The following is an 18,336-nucleotide window of genomic DNA, read 5'->3' as shown; positions in this document are numbered from 1 at the left end:
CAACCTGGCCTTGAGCACTGCCAGGGAGGGGGCAGCCACAGCTTCTCTGGGCAACCTGAGCCAGGGTCTCACAGGCCTCACCACCCTCACAGTGAAGAACTTCTTCCTAATATCTAATCTAAATTTTTCAGGTTTTTTCAGTTTAAAGCCATTACCCCTTGTCCTATCATTACATGCCCTTGTAAAAAGTCCCTCTCCAGCTTTCTTGTAGGCCCCTTTTGGATACTGGAAGGCTGCTATAAGGTCTGGACCTGGATCTCCTGTTGCTCACGGAACTACTTTGAAGTTCTGGATCACACACCGGAGTATGGTGTAGGGGGGACAAATTTGTATTTCAAGTTATTCCAGGCTTTGGAATATTAAAACATGCCCAAGGGCAGGAATGTTAGTTGAAGTGGGCTGATAGGCTGAGCTTGTACAAGTAATCGGTGTGTTAAATCTGTGAACCTAGAGATCCGACTGAATGCAGTTGAACGTACACAGTTGTCAGTGTTCCCGTGAACGTTTCGTTCTGCATGGGGTAGCTGCGACAAGTATAGGGCACACCCGTTTAAATTCAGCAAGTATAAATTCTTCACATTATTCTTATAGTGAAAATGATGTGGAGACTTCAGGCAACCTTTTCAAGATCTGGAATAAAAATATTAGCAATACAAGAGGGAGGACTAAACAACCTCCCTCGCCATTGCTTACTCTAAGTGCAAATTTTAGATAAGATGCTGTTTTATCAAAGGTATAAGAAGTGGACTAACCGTTGGAAGCCAGGGTACATTTCATTAAATTATGTTTTTAGGCTCAGCAGAGAAGTGGGTGCCCTGAAATTTTCTTATGTGATTGGAAAAGAATCCTTTTTTTTTTTTTTTCCTCTTCGATTTGAGTGATCTACTTTCTCCCCTTTTGGGAAGGAAAAGGTTTCCATTTTGCATTTCTGTACTTAGAATATTACTGCTGCCAAACCCAGCAAAACTCCCACTTGTGGTCGGTGGGAGCAACAACAGGCGCAGATCCTGGCTGTAAATGCTGTTAGTAGAAGCAGTAGCCCCTGTTGTGCTTGTTAATTGAGTGTCTCTACTTTGCAGCCATTGAGCTGCTGCTAAGCCACTAAAATCAGCTCCCTGCAGAAGTAGGGTTTGAGTAGTGGATGCCTGGGTGTTACTTTGCCACATTCCTCTGTACTCCAAAATAATATCTTCAAGCAGGGTTTTCATCTTCATTTTGAAAAAGAAGAGTTTATAAATAGGTAGTTGTCAAGTAATATTTTCTTTTATTAAACGTACATGTATGCACGTGTAGGCACTCCATTTGGTTTTGATCCATGGCTTGCAAGGTGTTTACCTCTTCAGCATATCTTCCAAAACTGTGCTGCTTTTTTTTAAACAAACAAACAAACAAAACCCAAACTGAAACAAAACCCAAACAACAAAAACAAATTAGGGGAGGGAAGGTAGCATGAAGTATCCAGAAGACAGCATACACCGTGAGCAGCCAGGGAGGGAGGGAGAAACTGCAGAATGAAACTTCACTCAGGATTGCAGGGAGTACAATTCAAATGGTAGTATTTTCTGCTCAACTGCACCGATATTGCCCATTCTTCTAAACTGCGTTTTTTTTGGCTAGCGGGAGCCATTGCGATCGTCTTGCCAGGCTTCCTATACAGTCTAGGTATAGAGTTTCAGCAAGTGATTCACGCATCCAGCCCAGTAATGCTGTTACTGAAGTCCTTGGCAGAGACATCCGTCTCCCCTGCTGGTCCTGTCCGCTCTGGCTCCTATAAAAAGATCTCCTTCAACATAACTTTTAGTAAATAAAGTAGTAGTTAATATTGAAAACAAGTAGCAGATGTTGCCTTGTTTGGGATATTTTTGCAATATCTGCTTGTTTACTTGGGATCAACTGTCATTTCTGTAGCTGATTATTTCAGTTCTAAGAAGTCTTGTTCTACCAAAGCAGCCACTCTTCACCGTACTGTTTACTGACTTATCTTCTTCTTGAAAGAAGGCCTGTTTGTTTGACCACAATATTTTCCATTCTTCTTTTTCTTTGCTTTTTTTTCCCCGTTACCCATGTGGAATCATCTTTGTTGTAAAGCAAAGATAGTGCTATTGTCATATCTGGAATTGAAAGAAGCCTTTGAACCGTGGCCAAAGTCAGACCACGGTGGAAAAAGATGCCTCTCCAAAACAATATAACTGGCAAATCTCTGTGTAGATTTATAGTGCGATCTTACCATAATATGAGAACACACTAACCTCCTATTGAACTCGGTGAGAGGAAATGACTAATGCAAGGAGATAGCTGATACAGTATTTATATTGGACAAAAAATCTAAACTATCTTAGGCCAGTTCTGCAGCACGGGAAGTGGAGTCTTTATTTGGTTTCCTACAGAGATGTTGTTAGACACTTTTTAATCAAATAACTTCATAGATAAAGCTTACCTTTGGCTACTGCCAAAAGCGTGTTTTATTTAAGCAGATTTTAGTTGTTTTGGTAGTGTGACACGCATTTTGCTTTGGGGATGTGTGGGTATCGGTATATGAAGGCTGGACATTGAAAACCATGCTTAAGCTTAATTATAAGAATCTTCCTTGTGAATATCTCTGAGCTTGGCAAAAATGCTCATCAAAGGAGCTTTGTTATCCTTGGCTATTTTTAATTTCCCTAGCAAAGACACTTGTGTTCTTAGTATCTGCATCAGGTGCTGCTTTTTTTTTCTTTTTCTTTTTTTTTTTTTCTCCTCTGGATTAAACTCTGTTTTGCCAGTGTCACAGGATATTAGGCTCTTACCTGCTGACCCAAACTCTTCATGTGCGAGAACCTTCACCACTAGTTTCTGTAATGGTGGGGCAGACTGACATGTATGTTTAGTAGTGTGAGAATGAAAGTGTCCACTGTGCTCTTCTTTCATTTCTTTTTTTTTTCGTGAAGTACTTCTCCTCCTTCATTCACAGCTATCTATTTCTAGACCTTCCTGGGCTTTTTGTTTTTGCATGTCAAGTTTATTTTCTTCCTATCCCTGGTGGCTATCTTGGTTTACAGAGCAGTTTGTTCCTTATTCATTGTTTTGTCTCCTTTGAGGAAATTGCCAGGGTTTCCATTAGCTTGTAATACTAATAGCTGTGACCGCCTTAGGTATCTGTCTGGTTAGAAAGGATTTTTTTAATTTGTGGTAATTTGCTTGCAGCCTACAAATTACTTGGATCAGATAAGGCAGGGAGCAATCTAACCTTTCTGCGGCAAGCATCGACTTTAGTTATGCTCATGCCATATAATATAACAGAGGAGGTAAATTAGTGTGGTGGGGGGGTTTTGTTTGTTTTTTGGTTTTTGTTTTTTTTTTTACTCAGTTAAGCTTTGTGCATCTGTTTTACTGTTTCAGGTAAGTATGACATAAATTTTCAGAGTGAGGGCTAGAAGTTGCTCCAAAGGCACATGCAGTAAGGACTGAGAGGTGTCTGCATGGAAACTACATCTTGCCGATTAAAAAGCTGGTCATCCTTGTCTGAAGCATAAATTCCTGCTGTGAGTAACCAAGTTGCAATTGAATAGGTATCTCCTTTTGGCCCTGAAACAAGATGCTGAGCCAGATGGGCCTTCAGCCTCATCGAGTGCAGACATTTTTGTGACTGATGTGCAGAAAACTCATCACTTGGTTTGCTGGGCCACTCCAAATATGCTAGTATTGGCCCCACTTAGACTCTTCTGTTTCATATCTGCAGGATGAATCAACAGGAGAGATCACCTTCTATATGAAGGGGGCTGATGTGGTGATGGCTGGAATTGTGCAGTACAACGACTGGCTAGAAGAAGAGGTATGGAGATGTCTCCCCTTCATACAGAGGGTTTCTCATGCAAGTGCTTTTCTTTTTCCAGGGCAATGCATGATAAAGCTTGTCAGTGTGGCAGTGGACATAACTGCTAAAACCTCTGCGAGCCACAAGGTCATTGATCTTGCAATACATTGGATTAGTCTTCAGCTAAATATATATGCAGTAACTAGGAAGTCAGGAGCAAGTTCAACATAGTGCAGAATAAGTCCTGTAAATAAAATGGATTTTGCTTGAAACTGATTGCCACTCAAGATCACCAAATTTATCCTGGGCTTGATCCTGTGTTTGGATTTATGTTAGACTGAAAGGTCTAATTTTAAAACTACATTTGGCAGCTTTGTACTGGGGTATATTTGTCAGGTTAGTAGTAATGTTGACAAAGACTTCATAGCAGTAGCTTCAGTTACTGATTCTCCCCACTCCCAAACCCTGGTGTTCAAAGAATATAGTACAATAATACATTGGTCTTATTTGAAAGAGTTGATGGCCAAAGATTTGAAGTCTACAAATCAGACTTGTATCTTTTTACTTAAAGACAGAGAAAATTAAATCAGTGGGGTTGGGTTTGCCACACTGGTATAGCAGAGAGGACTTTTTTGTTTCTGATCACTGGGATAGATAACAAACCATCGCAGATCTCCTTTTTTCCTCTCAGGTTTATCATGCACTTTATCAGATGTTACAGACTCACTGGGGTTGCTCAAATGGGACGGTTATTTTCTTAACCTGCTATCTTACATTGCCATCTCTGCCATGCTGTGCATAAACCATCTTACTTGAGATGCAGTTTATGGTTTACAATGTGACGCTTCTTTCCAGTGTGGTAACATGGCTCGGGAAGGCCTGAGGGTTCTTGTCGTAGCCAAGAAGTCTCTGACAGAAGAGCAGTATCAAGACTTTGAAGTAAGTTTTTATTTGGGTTTTTTTCCTTTGTTTTTAAACAAACAATCACTGAAGTGATTCTCACAGACCTCTCATGATAACGCTGCCTCTCATCTCCTTACTCTGTCCACTAGAATTGTCATTCTTCAATGTCTTGCTGTTCTTTTAATCAAAGTTGCTTTTTAAGTGATACGTATGAAAATGGATGCCAGCCAGGACCCTCCAAAACAGTTCCTGAATCCTGCCTTATAATCTTGCAGTTATAAATTCTGCAAATATTGATCACTTATTAAACAAGTTGAGTTTGTGTGGGGACATGTGTTGGCTTTTAATTTTCCTTGTCACATTCTGACATCCAGAGATACTACAAACAACCAGAGTATAACCCAGCTGGGCTTTGTGTGTGAGGTTTTTTTGATGGATCTCTATACACAGCGCTAATCTACTTATGCCAGGCAGCAAAATGTGAAGGAGAACTGTTTAGTTAAATGCAGAGATGAGATGGTGGAAATGCTTAGGATTCTCTATTGCCATCATTTGTAAATGTGTTAGTTGCAGAAACCATGGTTAGACCTGTGGTGCGTGGGAGTCACTTCCAGGCTTTCTGCAGGTGTCACTTCAGCAGCTGCTGTGCATTTGTGTGCGCAGGGACGTGCTGTGCACCGTGCTGCCCAGCTTGAGCAGCACAGGGGAGAAACGACAAAAGCTTCCTGAGATATTTTCTGCCTTATTCTGTAACGAGCACGTTGTGTGCACCAGCCGTTATAAGTGGCATCCCTGAATGACAGTTAATAGAGGGAGATTAACTGGTTAACACTCGTGCTGGTTAGCCCTGTATTCCACAAAAATGCAGGCTGGCTGTGTGAATGACTGGCTGTGTCTGCTCTGTCCTCAGGCACGCTACGTCCAGGCAAAGCTAAGTGTGCACGACCGCTCGCTGAAGGTAGCCACAGTCATCGAGAGCCTGGAAATGGAGATGGAGCTGCTGTGTCTCACCGGCGTGGAGGATCAGCTGCAGACAGATGTCAGACCCACTCTGGAGACGCTGAGAAACGCTGGCATTAAGGTCTGCCTAACCTGGTGTTACTTCTACCAGGAACACCTAGACCCTCTGGAGTATGTGTTACAGTCCTACAAACAGTAAATTGAGGTAGTTTCGGGGCCTTGTCAAGGTAAACGTTTCACCAGGTGCCCTCTGTGAGTGGGAACAGCAGGACCCACGGCTGCATTTTAAACATCACTTTGGGAACAGAAGATGCTGAAAGTAGTAAATGTTAACTAAATATGTGAAAGCATGTCACCTTTTGTGCTTTTCCTCCCCTAACGCACTCTGGCTCCTGCAGAGAAACCGAGTGTGTAGGCAGGAGGGTGGCTACAGGAGGCTTTTGGGCAATTGTTTCTTTCAGATAGTTGCACAAAACGAGACCGCTTTGGATGTGTTTGGTCGCTGGTGCATGAATACCCACCCGTGCGGGGGTTGCAGCTTGAATATAAGTGTTTTCAGTAGCCACTAGAGGGGGTCTGAGCCAAGAGAATCAGGGACTGGGCGGGTGTTTTCCAGCTTACTGGGCTCTGGCGTCTAAGATTGAGACACAGAATGTGCGGCCTGAGCCGTGCTCAGCAGTGAGGGAGCCGGTGTGATGCCTGCTTAGTTTCTCTCTCTGAAAACTTGTCAGTCAGATCCCGAACTTGCAAAAGGAAAAAAAAATAATAGAGTAAGCATTCAGATTTGGGCAAGAAAAGCAGGTAAAAGTTTCTGGTTGTGGTTTCTCTGCTTTAAGTAGCAAAGTGAGCAAAAATCTTAAGCCATGCTGCGAATCCAAAGCAGGGCTGTGTGTTGGGGATTTAGGCAGGAAACAGAATTCAAGGCTTGGGAAAAGCTTCCAAAAGTGCTTTCTGTTTGGAGCTATCCCTGTAAACAGCGGGGACTTCAGCAAAGAAGTGAGATGAGTGGAATCAGAGCTCCCTAGCTGCATTGTGGCTTTCTCCCCCTGCAGCATAGTCCTGGCCAGTTGTTCCAAAGCAGTTTCATTTTTTCTCTTCACCTTGGCTGGAGTTGGTGTCAGGGTGTGGAGCGTGTCATCACACAGCAAGTACGGCACTTCTGAGCAGTCCTTGCTATGGTATGTTCATTAGGGTATTGCATGCAAGAAGTAAATCAAGAGTGAAGGCAGGCTTGTAGTTCATTACAGGGACCATCTTGTTAGGATCAAATCTCTTTCCAATCTCAGATTATTAAACAAATAAGTGAGTCTTTGTGTGTTTTGTTTTCTGGTGGGTTTTTTTTTTAAGTTTTGTTAAATATTCTTGGGTGGTTTCTTGAAAGAATGAAAACACCAGTGGGGGGAAAAAACCCCAAACTCTGATATATTTACACAATTGAGGGAATTCCCTGACAGATTATAACAGGGTATTGCTGCTGACAGTGCTTTCTAATGTCCCCTCACCAGCACAAAATAAAAAGAGCAGTGTATATTTAAAAAAAAAACAACGCACACACACAACCACCAACTTAGTCTGTTCCAGACGCACACATCAGCAGTGAGCTAACCCCAGTTGCATCATCCACATTTCAGGCAGGGCCATGAGGGATCTTTCTGCGGCAAGGCCCACTTATTTCAGCGTACGAGAAATAGCTGGGGTGGGACACATTAACACACGCATACACATTCTTTAGGTGGCGTTTTGTGGGTTTATCAGCAGAATCTTGAAATATTGCAGGTGGGAAAAATGTTGCACATAGTTTGTAACTTCTTTTGCATTTCAGCCTCTTTAAAAGCTCTGCTGTCTTTCATCTGTGAGAATTTTCTTGCGTGTTTTAAAATAGGGCTTTTTTAGAAGAGTAATATGTGTGTGTATTCTAACATCCTTTTATATACCTCAACTGGCAGGTGGTACTTCTGGATGTCCTGCGTACATGGTTGTTAAGTTTCGTATTTTTTAATACATTAATATTTGGATTTTAGGTGTGGATGCTGACAGGGGATAAGTTAGAGACAGCCACGTGTACAGCCAAGAATGCACATTTGGTGACACGGACTCAGGACATCCATATATTCAGACTAGTGAGTAACACACACATATGCCTTTCTCCAGACTTGTTCGGGACTCCAAATTCTGGGACAGGAGGGTTGCTGAAGTCCCAACTGTTTTCCAGCAGTATACCCCAAATATTTTTATTCTTTTGACCCAGCTTTCTATCCCCTGAGTTTTTTTTTTATCTGACTGTGTGCTCTGAATAACTCAGTGTGCTGCCTGTCCGTATTCCTTTTGCTCCCTCTGAGACTTGTTTGTTTGGTTTTTCACCCCGATGAAGCAAACCCTTCCTCAGTTGCCATCTTTTTCCCAGGTGACTAACCGTGGACAAGCCCATCTAGAGCTGAATGCTTTCCGCCGGAAACACGACTGTGCTCTTGTTATTTCTGGTGTCTCACTGGAGGTAGGCTCCAAACACCTCAGGCTGTTCAGGAACAGTCCCAAAATGCTGTGGCTGAATTCAGATTTTTTTTTGGTTTTTTTTTTTAAAGAAACTTCTGTAGCACAAACATAGGTGATGCTTCTGATCTCTCTAAATTAGGTGTGTCTGAAATACTATGAGTATGAGTTCATGGAGCTGGCTTGCCAGTGCCCTGCCGTTGTGTGCTGCAGATGTGCTCCGACACAGAAGGCCCAGATCGTGCGATTGCTCCAGGAAAGAACGGGCAAACTCACCTGTGCAGTAGGTAAGGGACTAGTTAGGGAGGAGGGACCATGTAGGATGGTGTCTTTACTTTTTCTTCTTCTGAGTGAACGTGTCATCTCATAACACCTGGAAATGCTGAGTTAGGGAACTGTGATTTTGTGGGGTGATTGAGAAGAAGAAATCTTGCTTATGGAAATTTCAGTGACAAACTACTCATAAATATTAGGGTGGTGTCTTTGCAAAACAGAGCTTGAACTTGGTCAGGTAAAGTGCCATTGTTAATCTGTGAGCTTTATTTCAGCGTTGTAGGTATAATGGTACACCTACAAGTCAGATAAAGTGATCAGTGACCTGTGGGTCTACTAAAAACAAAACAAAACTTCTTAAGAACTTAAATTCCTGTTTTCTATTTAAAACCTTGCTTTTGTTGATAGGGTGAATGTTTCTTCTAATATTATAATAATAATATTACAGTCTGGTGCAGATGCCTTCAGTGGGGTTGCAAGTTGCCACTGTTGCTTAACTACAACTGTTGTTTGTCTGTGCTCTGACCTGTAGGTGATGGAGGGAATGATGTTAGCATGATTCAGGAGGCTGACTGTGGTGTTGGAGTTGAAGGAAAGGTGAGATTACCTCATGTTTAATAAGATTTCCTATGGCAATTCAAGAGCTAGTTTGCAAGTAACTCTTAAATGAATCCTCAGAAATTTGTGCAAGAAAGCGAGAAGCTTCCACAAGAATAATCATCAGACCAAGAGCCTTATCATGAAAAATAATTTGGCTGTAAAGGAGACTACTGTTTAACAGAGTTCAAGGTCATTATTTGGTTCTTGGCAAATTCCCTGAGTTTGGACCATGGTGGCTAGTTTTGGGGTTTTTAGTCGTGCATAGATGCTCCAAATGCTGGAGTTTTAATTACTCTGATAACATATACCCTACGTGTACAGTTTAAAACTGTTTATATCAGTTTAGAAAGCAAACTCTGGATTAGAGCTCTGGTTCCTGCATGTGGAGCTGCTTGGAGTGACAAGACTGGATTTGGCGGCAGTGGAAAGACTCTGCTTGCAGTGAGCCAGAACATTAAAATTGAGTGAACTTTTGAGACTGAAAATTTGTGTTCAAAACTGACTTGATATGAGTGTCACGTTAACATGCGTGTTGTGAATCATAATCCAGAGGGTTGCTTAGAATTGGAGGCCAGGGTTCGAATGGGAATTCTCCTCATATTTTTGCTCTTTGCTTAAAAGCCACGGTGGAAGGCAGAAGTGCTGAGGTAATACTCTCCTCCACCTAATACGTTGCAAATTTTCTTGGAAATTCTGTCAGTGATAACTAAATAATAATACCATATTTCTTTTTTCCAATAATGAAATGATATCGCTATGCTCTTACTTGCCATTGTACACAGGAAGGAAAACAGGCATCACTTGCGGCTGATTTCTCTATCACTCAGTTTAAACATCTGGGTCGTTTACTGATGGTGCATGGAAGGAACAGCTACAAACGGTCTGCGGCTCTCAGTCAGTTTGTGATCCACAGGAGCCTGTGCATCAGTACAATGCAGGTAAATGGACTGTCATGAGGGTTTTTCCAATGGAGACATGAAGAGGCCAAATCAAAAAGTAAAAGTTCTTTTTTTCATTTTGGGTGCAACTATTTCTTCTCCTGAAAGTTTTCATGGGCTGGAACATGAGGTGGTTACTTTGATATGAAAACACTTAAGAAAGTTACTGGTATTGGACAAATATCAGCAATTTCTCCAAAACTGGACAAACAGTGTTCTACCTTAGGAAATACTGTTTTCATGCAGCATGTTGTTGCTGTCACTTGGTAATGCTGGGAAATACTGAAAATCTGGATCGGGGCAATACTCTCAAGGCGTCTGCTGAGTAAGTGCACTTATTTTCAGTTGTGTTTTAACTTTGGTCTCTCTATTTGAAAGCCTTACGTAAGCAACTGAGGAGGACTTGGCTCAGACCCTGATGAGGTTACCGAAATCTCGGTCTGGCATGCTGTGGAGTGTTCACAGGAGTCATGCTGCGAAGGCTGCTGAAGCACATATTAACCTTCCCAAGTACTCAGCAACTTGCTGCAGCAACGTGGAGGCGGTCTGTTCCTCTCCATTTCAAAGGGAACCTTAGAAGAAGATTGGTATTCACAAAATTTACGGTGCTCGTGTTCAGAGCCTCAGTGTAACAAAAATGCAATTGCCAGTTGGCAGGGAGAGTTGAAAGAGATTTTAAGAGTTCGTGAGCCAAATTCCGTTCTTAACTGTGGTGACTTGAGTGAAAGTTACAGTTAAGGACAGAGGTTACTCTTTGGGAGTTGCATTTCCACGCCATAGTGTACTTACACTTTCCTTAAAAATACTAAGTATTTATTGAATAAAATACTTGATATTTTTGAGAAGACTGGTTATGGCCTCTCTCCTTTTTAGAATGAACACATTGGAGAGTGATGCATAGAGACAAGAGGTTCAAACTCAGGTGACAGGCTAGCTTACTCTTCAGCGGAAAAACAAGAACAGAAAACAAACCTGTCACTTTTGACCAAAAAAAAAAAAAAAAAAAAAAAAGAAAAATTAATCTTGAACTCTTTGGAGTTTGTATTAGTGAGTGTTAACTCTTTTTACATTGTGAAGGCATCATCCAGGCATAAAGAAGTATGCACCTGTCCTTCGCAACATCTGGACAGCTTGGACTAAACCAGCGGGCTTTGGAGGAAACTCTTTATATTCTTTTCTGTGGAATTACATTACAAAAAGTTTCCAAGTCCAGCTCTCTGGTGTTTGCTGTTAAACATAGCTTTCATCCAAGGTTTGTGTAGAAATAAAAAGGGTTGATATTACGTTCTTCTGTCTTCATTTCAGGTATTTGGAGAACCCACTTCAAGTACGTTCCAGTTTGAGCAGAGTATATTTCTAGGCTGTTACTTTTACTGCAGTATCTTAATGCCTGAAAAGCTTTTTTTTTTTTTTTCTAGGCTGTTTTTTCATCAGTGTTTTACTTCGCTTCAGTTCCTCTCTACCAAGGCTTTCTCATCATTGGGTAAGAGCTCACTTTTTACTAACAGTGTGGAAAACCTGTGCATAATTAATAGATTTCGGCTAATTAACACACAAGGCAAGCATATCTCCACTCTGCTTGTTTTCACAACACTGCTTTGGAAGATGGATGTGATCCTTGTCCCCTTTCTGCTCCTCTGCACTGAGAAAAGCCACCAAGGCAGTGCTAACACTTGTAGAAATCTTTCCAAGATGACAGTTTGTCACACTGGGAACATGAGAAGCAAGCCTTCCTACAGGAGCTGTTCCTTTGGTCCTAGTAAAAAGCAGAGGTAGTCGTTATGCTCTGGTGCCTGCGCAGCAGTGAGAGCCTGCCCAGCTCCTGGCAGCGTCAGAAAGGGGGGACAGCCCAACCTCTTCAACAGGAGGAATCCGTTCCTGTCTGAAATATACTGGGATTACACTTGTAAACCCATGACTTTATAGACTTTTGAGTATGTAATTAAAAAACAAACAGCAAATTCATCTCCATTGCCTGCTGATTCAAACAGGATCAAGCCTGAACTGTAGAGCAAACTTTGGGGTGTGGACAGTTCCGTCCTTGGCTCCATTAATAACCCTATAACACCAGTTGCAATACTTGAACGAGTCATCAATGTATGAATGTTTCTAATCAAAAGCCATTCAAAAAGCAAATCCTGCAGGTTTCCCTACTTGCAAAACTCTGGTGTGTTCCATTTGCAAGTTTTTATAATATGTACATCATTTGGCACTTCAAGAATACTGTATTTTCTTTCTAAGACTAGCATTTCTGTTTTCTTATCTACACCTTAGATAACGTACTGGTCTTCTACCTTCTTCCCAGGTACTCCACCATTTACACGATGTTTCCAGTGTTTTCTCTAGTTCTGGACAAGGATGTTAAATCTGAAGTTGCAATGTTGTACCCAGAGCTCTACAAAGATCTTCTTAAGGTGTGGGAGACTCTTTTTTGTCTATTCTGGTTTAAGGCAAGATCACCATCTTGATTTGAAACTCTCTAAATGTGTAAAGTCAAATATATTACCAGTAGATACAGAAATTTATCAAGGTTTTTCAAGCAAAATTGTTTTAAAGGCAAATTTGAATTAACAGATAGAACCAGATTTCCTGGCAGTTTGTTATTGAATCCTACATGAAATACAATTTATTAAAAACGTCTGGGGAAATAGAAGTTCCATTCTGTGGGAAATTCTAAAGATTTAATATTACTGATTTGTTCCAAAATAAAGGGGAAAGAGAAATTGTCAGGGATTTGGTACTATTCTGAAGCCAGAAAAGGGGATGGAGGGAAGGAGTATGCTCGTTTAGTGGAGGGAGGAGGTTATCACATAGTTTCTTGAATAGAAATTTGCCTTGAGGATGACCTAAAGGGACCTAAAGGTTCGGTTCCTGTGCCATTTTTGTAGCTGTAGCATGAAAGTTGGGTCCTTCTCCTTAGACAAAGAAAACTTTTTCTGGTATTTACCATAGGAATATCAGGAAGGTAAATCTTGTCTTAAGTTCCTTTTATTTTCCTGGATTTTTTTTTTTTAATAACTGGGGTATGCAGACTGGGAACATCTTTCTTAATTGAACAAAAGGGTGGGCTGAGTCTTCAACAGATCCTTTCCCTGAAGGATTTCTGTTAAACAGATACTCTGAGAAGCAAAGCCTGTTTTTCCAACAGTCTGAATAAGTCTCCATCTGGTTTCACTTGTATGTTGTCTCTTATGTCATAAACCACTAATTCTCCAACCATCCTTAGGCCTGGTCTAAACATAGGGGGTTTTTGTACTAGTATAGCTCTGTTGGCTGGAGATGCTTTTTTTAAAAACCTATCTGCCTTCAATATGATGGTGATTTGTGTATGTGTGTGTCTAGAAATATAATATTAATATATTCATATATATATGTATACACACATCTTATATTTCACATTATGACTGAACTCATGAGACATCTTTGCATTGAATTAATCATGTGTACAGTAAGGATGAGGCTGTACTGTACTGTGCAAGCAGTGAGCTTCTACAGTCCCAGGCCTCCTTCATGCATTATGAAAAATGAGAATAAAGAGACAGTACCTCAGGGCTGGTTGATTTGTTTTGTTTTCTTTCCAATTCACCATCAAATTCTCTTTTATTAATTGCTGTGTGATCTGCAAGTGAAAGTTCATTTAAAAAAAAAACACAAACAAAAAACCAACAAAAAAAAAACCACAACACAAAAACAATGGAGCTTTGTCTTTTCTTCTCCCCCCCTGCCAGGGACGACCGTTATCATACAAAACGTTTTTAATATGGGTCTTAATAAGCATCTATCAAGGTAAGAAATCAACTTCTGTTTGTGCCTTTAGATGTTTTAATGAGTACAGAATATCTAACATTTTGTATTGCAGGAAGTTAAGTCAGTCATGAAGTGAATTTAGCAATGCATCCTTGGGATAATGAATAATAGAGTTTTTTGTCTCAGAAAATGTTGGTAGTGTTACCAAAGGAAGAAATATTCTAAAACTAAATATGGGCAGCAACTAGCCAACCCTGTTGTAGGCAGCGATGCAGGAGTTCAAAGCATCGTACATCTTCCCGTTGGGACCATCCTTTAGTAGTTTTGTGCAAGTTCCTTTCAGTGCTTTAATTGTTCCATCTGTAGCGTAGATCTTATGACTCTTCCCTTCGTTTGAAAAAGGCTTTCAAACCTGTAGGTTATACAGGTTAAGTCAGCATGCGAAAGACAGAACCTGTAGCTTTGTGTATTTTATCTAAACCCTCTCTATTAGAAGTGGCAATAGTTCTGGTTACTTCATAACCATCTGTAATGAAGGACTAGAGTAGGGCTCAAATTCTTGAACATATCCCATACACTCTAATTAGGCTGCTAAAAGTTAAGCAAATGCCTTAATTACAATGCATCCATTTTCCAAAAGTGAATGTAGTAATCGGGGTATATGTCTAAGAAGGTCTTTTCTTTCATTTTGTCTTTTTTTTAGCAAGTAACCTCAAACTCAAATACTCCCTATAAGTGTTGATCAGGGAATTGTGGTAAACGTAAATAATGTGGAGCTATAAAGCTAAAATGGCAATATGATTCTGTGACAGAATTTCTTGGTTTGCAAAACTCCTTTATCAATGAGAGTCAGAATAAATGTGCCAAAATAAGCAGATAATCCTTACTGATTTAATTGATATTACATCCTCAGTAGGGAGTGAATCCAAGAATATAAAAGCTCTGTTAGCATTATCTTCTGATATCAAATACAGTAGAACCCTGCCACAGGGATAACGGTCTTCTGATGCTGTATAAATACGATGGCAAAGCCAAGGCGTTTATAGAAAACGCAAAGTGGTGGAAAGCTAAAGCCAGAGGGTGATGCATTGAGGGAAAGATTTCTTCCTGAGCTAAGACCACTATCTGGTTACAATATTTGGTTAAAGTGACTTCACTTCTGATGCACTAAATAACTAGAAAACATCAGGCCAAACAATTGGGCTAGTTGCTAGCAGAGATGAGCCTGACCGAAAACTTGAGCAGTCCTAAATTTTGGAAAGTTCACAGCTGGATTTGAACTTTGTGGCTCAAGCTCCAGTCACTTGCAGGTTTTCCCTTCCGAAACTAGCCTAGTGTGATGGATGTTGGTGCGGATTACTCATGCTGCTAACATGAGTTATTTGTGCAGGTGGCCGTGCGGGGCGTTGTGAGCATTCCCTGGCTAGCCAGAGTGGGAGCACAAAACAATGCATCGTTAACAGTGCTTTAGTGTGTTCTCCTTTTAGGGGGAAGTGTAAAGGGGAGAGATCTTGGCTGAAGTAGTGCCAAGAGAGGCTAACTTGTATCCACTGAGCTTTTCAACACCTTGCTTCCATCTGGGCACTGAGGCAATGCAGTAGGTTTTAGGAGTATTTGATATCTCGTAGCTTCTGAGTAGCGACCAATTGCTTTTCTGGGAGGATAGAGTTTCGTGATGTTAGCAATCTCCAGCTGCCAAAGTAGCGTGTATTAATTTCCTATCTCCCTGTGTCTATGAATATGATAGACTGTTATAAAAGTCTGGGCACCTCTGCTGTAACTTTTCCCTGTCTTCTCATCAGTTCTGTTTCCTAAATAGTAACTGATTGATTGTCATTACATTCATCAGGTTTCATGAAAACAGTCTCAAGACATGACTATGTTTCAGCCTTTCCAAGACCTAGCAGTGGGTTTTAGAGCTTAGACTGGCGTTTGAATAAAATACCCAAATGTTCCATTCCCTTGCAGGTAGCATCATCATGTATGGAGCACTCCTCCTCTTTGAATCCGAGTTTGTCCACATTGTTGCCATTTCCTTCACGTCCTTGATTCTCACCGAGTTACTGATGGTGGCATTGACAATCCAGACATGGCACTGGCTCATGATAGTGGCTGAGCTGCTTAGTCTCTCCTGCTACATAGCTTCTCTGGTCTTCTTACATGAGTTTATTGGTAAGGTTAAACGCCTTTTCTCCAATCAGTGAGTTTGTGACCTGAATAGTAACAGGACTGTAAAGAGCTGAACTGAGCTTAAAGGCTGTTGGTGAAGCCAGCAATAATTACAGTGGCGGTGGTTCTGACCAGAATAAGCTCTATTTGGTTTGAAGACACTTGAAAGATACTTTATGGTTCCTTCTCGTGGCAAAATGCTAGAGGAGGTAAAGGTGGTCAGTAGACTGTGTGCTGCCCAGTGAACCTCATCCGTTCTTTCGGAGCTCCACCAAGTATCAGCTGTCACGTGTAACAGTGGTCTTCATTTCCATATGGGAACTGAATTTGAGACTACAGATTGAAGTCTGTTGTTGGTTTGAAAGATTTCATCTTTTAAGTGGGTGAAGGACCTGCATCCTAAAACTTACCTTATTTTATCTGCTTCACTGGGGCCCTTCTTTTCTGGGTTTTTTGGTTGGGTGGGTGGTGGTTTTTTTAGTTGCCTGAAACAGAGCTAATCCTTTTCCCTGACTAAAGCAAAAAGGGTGAGGAATTCAAGATTCCCCCAGTAGCTGTCTGGTTGCAAATATCAGATCTGTAGGGTTTGTTCCAGTGTTTGTTCGGGAACCACAAGATGTCACTACTTCTTTCATAAAGCTCTTTGCTAACTCTGAAGATGATGAGGATAACTTCCTAATGGGCTAGATCTGTATCTCTTGCATATAGGTATACCAGCTCCATTTTGAACGATGCTTCACCTATTTTTGCAAAGATTGAGGTATTGTAACTGAGTCAAGAGATGCATTTGCTGGACTACCAGCAAGTAAACAGAGGGCAGCTCCCAGAGTCAGAAGACAAGTAGTCCATTTAAAGGAAGCTTAGTATTGCCAGGAGATGGACAGCCCTGTGTCAGATGGGCTATGTATGGGCACTTGCCTGTGAGGAGTTGTGTGCCTTACTGAAATGTGCTGTGCAGAAAGCTGTGTCTTTTGTGGAAGAGAAGAGCAGAAGAGCGAGGAACCAGGTATCGTATGAGCTTTGAACTAGAGTGTGGAGAAGGTGAGGCAGTTTGAGAAGTGTTGGTAGATTGAATTGCTTTTCTGCACCTCTTCCCAGAACGTACTTGCCACCTTCATTGACTTTGTGCTCTTTTCTTTATACAGATGTTTACTTCATTGCAACTTTGTCATTCTTGTGGAAGGTCACCGTCATCACTCTGGTGAGCTGCCTTCCCCTCTACGTCCTGAAGTACCTGAGACGAAGGTTTTCTCCCCCAAGCTATTCGAAGCTCACATCCTAGGGCTGCTCTCCTTGCACACCAGAGACAAATACTGCACGTGGCTGAGAGACAAAATCGTGTAGTTATTACTATAATGAATACGTCCGATATTTGCATAAGGATCATGTGGTAGTCTCTATTACATGCTGCTTTATTGAAAAAGACTTCACAACTGCTGTGAATGGAAACTGAACGATAAAAGGGAATTTTTTGAGGGTGGAGGCACTTGTTAGTTCATCCAGTTCTTGTCACTTTTGTTCAACTTAACTGGGGTCTAATGCATGTAACTGTGACGTTAGGTTTCTCATGCACGGTTAAAAGTATCTGAAGGCTGCTAACTGACCTTGGAATTTACATTTGACAAATTTGAGTTATTTTTTAAAGTACCAGTGCTGTTCCTTGCATTGTGTTATGTTGTTTTATATTGTTTATCTTTTTGATCCGAGTAGTTACATTCTTTGTACATCTTGGAAACGCCTTAATGTAGGTGATGCACTATATTGCTGACAGCTGATTCCTGATTTATGGCAAGCTGTTTCCATAATGGGGCTCCGGCATGTCGGACCTAGACACACTTGAGAATCTGAGCATGTTTGAGATTTTCCTTCAGTTGAAATGTGGTCACCCTAGCGATTTTGGAGGTATCCAGTCATTGATAAATACAGAGAAAAGGTAGTCTGAAAAGAAGAAATTCGGTTTTGTTTAGCTTTTGTGCTTCCTGTTAAAAGGAGTTGGTGATACAATAGTTTTAGTCTATATTTATTTGTATAGGAGAAAATTATCTAAACTAAAGCAAATCCTCTTTGGAAAAGAAATTTGCAGTTGATCAGACTCGAAATATTTCGACAACGTGACAAGAGACTCGTACTGTTCTGCAGACAATGTGGCAGACGTGTCTTGAATCCTTGGAGACTGAAAGGAGAGGTCACAGAGCTGCTACTCTTCACAGCTACACAAAATCTGTTTCCTGTTAGGGTGAAACTGTGAAGACGAGCTGCAAATAAGCTGAGGCACTCCTAGGTGGATGTTGTTCATGACATACTCCCTGCAGAGGCAGTTTTTGAGAACCTTGCACTTGCTTTGCTCTAAAAAACAAACTTGAATCGCAGAAGTGGGGTTCATATGAAGGCATTAGGCTTGTGCAGAGAGCAAATTTATGTATTTTTAATTTTCAAAAATTAGAACTTAATGAGTTCTGGTTT

The 18,336-nt window shown here is 41.1% G+C and overlaps 1 protein-coding gene across 1 annotated transcript in view; it reads left to right on the top strand.

Annotated features, from left to right (window-relative positions):
* ATP9A (ATPase phospholipid transporting 9A) overlaps positions 1–17,155 on the top strand; it is a 60,629-nt gene extending 43,474 nt beyond the window's left edge. The window contains exons 16-28 of the mRNA XM_086474613.1: positions 3,719–3,811; positions 4,649–4,732; positions 5,607–5,777; positions 7,678–7,776; positions 8,061–8,150; positions 8,289–8,433; positions 8,952–9,016; positions 9,802–9,957; positions 11,376–11,440; positions 12,263–12,371; positions 13,686–13,743; positions 15,673–15,876; positions 17,019–17,155. Of these exons, the coding sequence (XP_086330739.1) occupies positions 3,719–3,811; positions 4,649–4,732; positions 5,607–5,777; positions 7,678–7,776; positions 8,061–8,150; positions 8,289–8,433; positions 8,952–9,016; positions 9,802–9,957; positions 11,376–11,440; positions 12,263–12,371; positions 13,686–13,743; positions 15,673–15,876; positions 17,019–17,155 (1,476 nt within the window). The remainder of the gene's footprint in view (positions 1–3,718; positions 3,812–4,648; positions 4,733–5,606; positions 5,778–7,677; positions 7,777–8,060; positions 8,151–8,288; positions 8,434–8,951; positions 9,017–9,801; positions 9,958–11,375; positions 11,441–12,262; positions 12,372–13,685; positions 13,744–15,672; positions 15,877–17,018) is intronic.
* Positions 17,156–18,336: the final 1,181 nt, after the last annotated feature.

This window comes from Leptosomus discolor, chromosome 17 (genome assembly GCF_034619465.1).
Source record: "Leptosomus discolor isolate bLepDis1 chromosome 17, bLepDis1.hap2, whole genome shotgun sequence".
Taxonomy (NCBI): domain Eukaryota; kingdom Metazoa; phylum Chordata; class Aves; order Leptosomiformes; family Leptosomidae; genus Leptosomus; species Leptosomus discolor.
This window is presented reverse-complemented; position numbering and strand designations above follow the sequence as displayed.